This window comes from Arachis duranensis, chromosome 4 (assembly GCF_000817695.3).
Source record: "Arachis duranensis cultivar V14167 chromosome 4, aradu.V14167.gnm2.J7QH, whole genome shotgun sequence".
Classification (NCBI taxonomy): Eukaryota; Viridiplantae; Streptophyta; class Magnoliopsida; order Fabales; family Fabaceae; genus Arachis; species Arachis duranensis.
The window spans coordinates 120,295,835-120,297,830 of record NC_029775.3 but is presented as its reverse complement, the minus strand read 5'-3'; the positions used below and the strand labels follow the sequence as shown (position 1 = coordinate 120,297,830).

At 37.5% G+C, this 1,996-nt stretch overlaps 1 protein-coding gene across 1 annotated transcript in view; it reads left to right on the top strand.

Moving 5' to 3' along the window:
• Nucleotides 1-1,996, top strand: part of LOC107486408 (uncharacterized) — a gene marked incomplete in the record, with an annotated part of 5,584 nt that overhangs the window by 3,260 nt on the left and 328 nt on the right. The window contains 5 exon segments of the mRNA XM_016106938.3: nucleotides 333-579; nucleotides 775-903; nucleotides 991-1,206; nucleotides 1,369-1,492; nucleotides 1,682-1,996. Of these exon segments, the coding sequence (XP_015962424.1) occupies nucleotides 333-579; nucleotides 775-903; nucleotides 991-1,206; nucleotides 1,369-1,492; nucleotides 1,682-1,920 (955 nt within the window).

Here is a 1,996-nt window from a genome sequence, read left to right as displayed (position 1 = left end):
ATTTTGCTCTGAAGGCTCAAGCTTCTGAGATGTGGATTAATTTCTTGCTGATAAGTTAATCATGAATATTTTGTTTTCTCTTGTAGTTTGTTTTATATTTTAATTCTAATCTTTGTTTTGACTGACTTATATGTTATATGTAAGTAAAGTTGTTTTCACATTAACCCAGATGACTTGAATATTTTAAGTCTATCTCTGTTATGACTTCATATTATTGTTGCTCATTCTGTTTTCTCATTTCCCCTATATTCCCACTTGATATTTATATTTAACTAATGATGGATTATTTTGGTATTACCTTCTGGCTAAGAAAACTTCGAATCATTGTACAGTTCACTTTCCGAGTTTGGTGTTCTTGGATTTGAATTGGGTTACTCCATGGAAAATCCAAATTCACTGGTGATCTGGGAGGCGCAGTTTGGTGATTTTGCTAATGGGGCTCATGTGATATTTGACAATTTCTTGTCTTCTGGTGAGGCTAAGTGGCTCCGTCAGACTGGGCTTGTCGTGTTACTTCCTCATGGTTATGATGGCCAAGGCCCTGAGCATTCAAGTGCCAGATTGGAACGCTTCCTTCAGGTTTCCTCGTCAATCTATATTCTAATTTCTTTGAACTACTACACTTGGCTGTTGGAACTTTTTGTTTTAAAATCCTTTTAATGCAAACAACCAATTAACCTAAATAATGCTATGCTACTGATTACTTGTATGGCTTTGCCTTTTCTTGTTTCATTTGCTCTGTTAATTCTCAATTTTATCTGTTTTTAATGGCAGATGGCTGATGACAATCCTTATGTTATTCCTGAGATGGATCCAACTCTTCGGAAACAGATTCAGGAGTGCAATTTGCAGATTGTGAATGTCACAACTCCTGCTAACTTCTTCCATGTTTTGCGGAGACAGGTTGGTAAAATTGTTTAAATAGTTAGCTTTGTCACTTGAAGTTATGTTCCTTACTTTTGTCATACTCTGCTGCTTTCCTTCTTTCAGATACATAGAGAATTCCGCAAACCTCTCATTGTAATGTCCCCTAAGAACCTGCTTCGTAGTAAGGCTTGCCGATCAAATTTGTCGGAGTTTGATGATGTCCAAGGACACCCAGGTTTTGACAAGCAGGGAACCAGATTTAAGCGCCTCATAAAGGACCAAAATGACCACTCAGACCTTGAGGAGGGTATTAGACGTCTAGTACTTTGTTCTGGAAAGGTTTGTGCTACTCATATTCACAACCTTTTTGTCATATTACCGTTTTTCTTTTAAAAAAAAACTTATTTTTTCTGATGGATTTTATTAAATAGAGAAGAAGAAAGGAAACATTGAATTTATGCAATGCTTCAATGACACACATGTTTCATATATCCCTTGCAGGTTTACTATGAACTTGATGAGCACAGAACAAAGGTTGAGGCAAAGGATGTTGCAATATGTAGGGTGGAACAGCTTTGTCCTTTCCCTTATGACCTTGTCCAAAGAGAGCTTAAACGATATCCTAGTACGTATTTATGTCCTTTCCCTTCTAAATTGGTTCTAATTCCTTTACGAACTAACTAGTAAAAGTTTATATTTATATATTACTTGTTTATTTTTAATTGGGAAATTGCATTTAACATGAGGATGGTAGGGTTTAAATAACAAGTTATGGTTATTTGTCTTGCACTTTAATTGTGTTTGTTTCTACCAGATGCTGAGGTTGTCTGGTGTCAAGAAGAACCAATGAACATGGGTGGATACACTTATGTTCTTCCCCGGCTTATTTCTTCCATGAAAGCCGTCGGCAGGGGAAGCTACGACGATGTCAAGTATGTCGGCCGTGCTCCATCGGCAGCCACTGCCACTGGTTTCCTGAAGGTTCACCAGAAGGAGCAGGCTGAGATCGCCGAGAAAGCCCTTCAACGCGAACCGCTCAATTTCCCATACTAAAATGATGACTTGCAATGTTATCCACGTAAAGAGCAATAGTTGGAAGATTGCTTTATATCTCTTAATGATTTGCTTT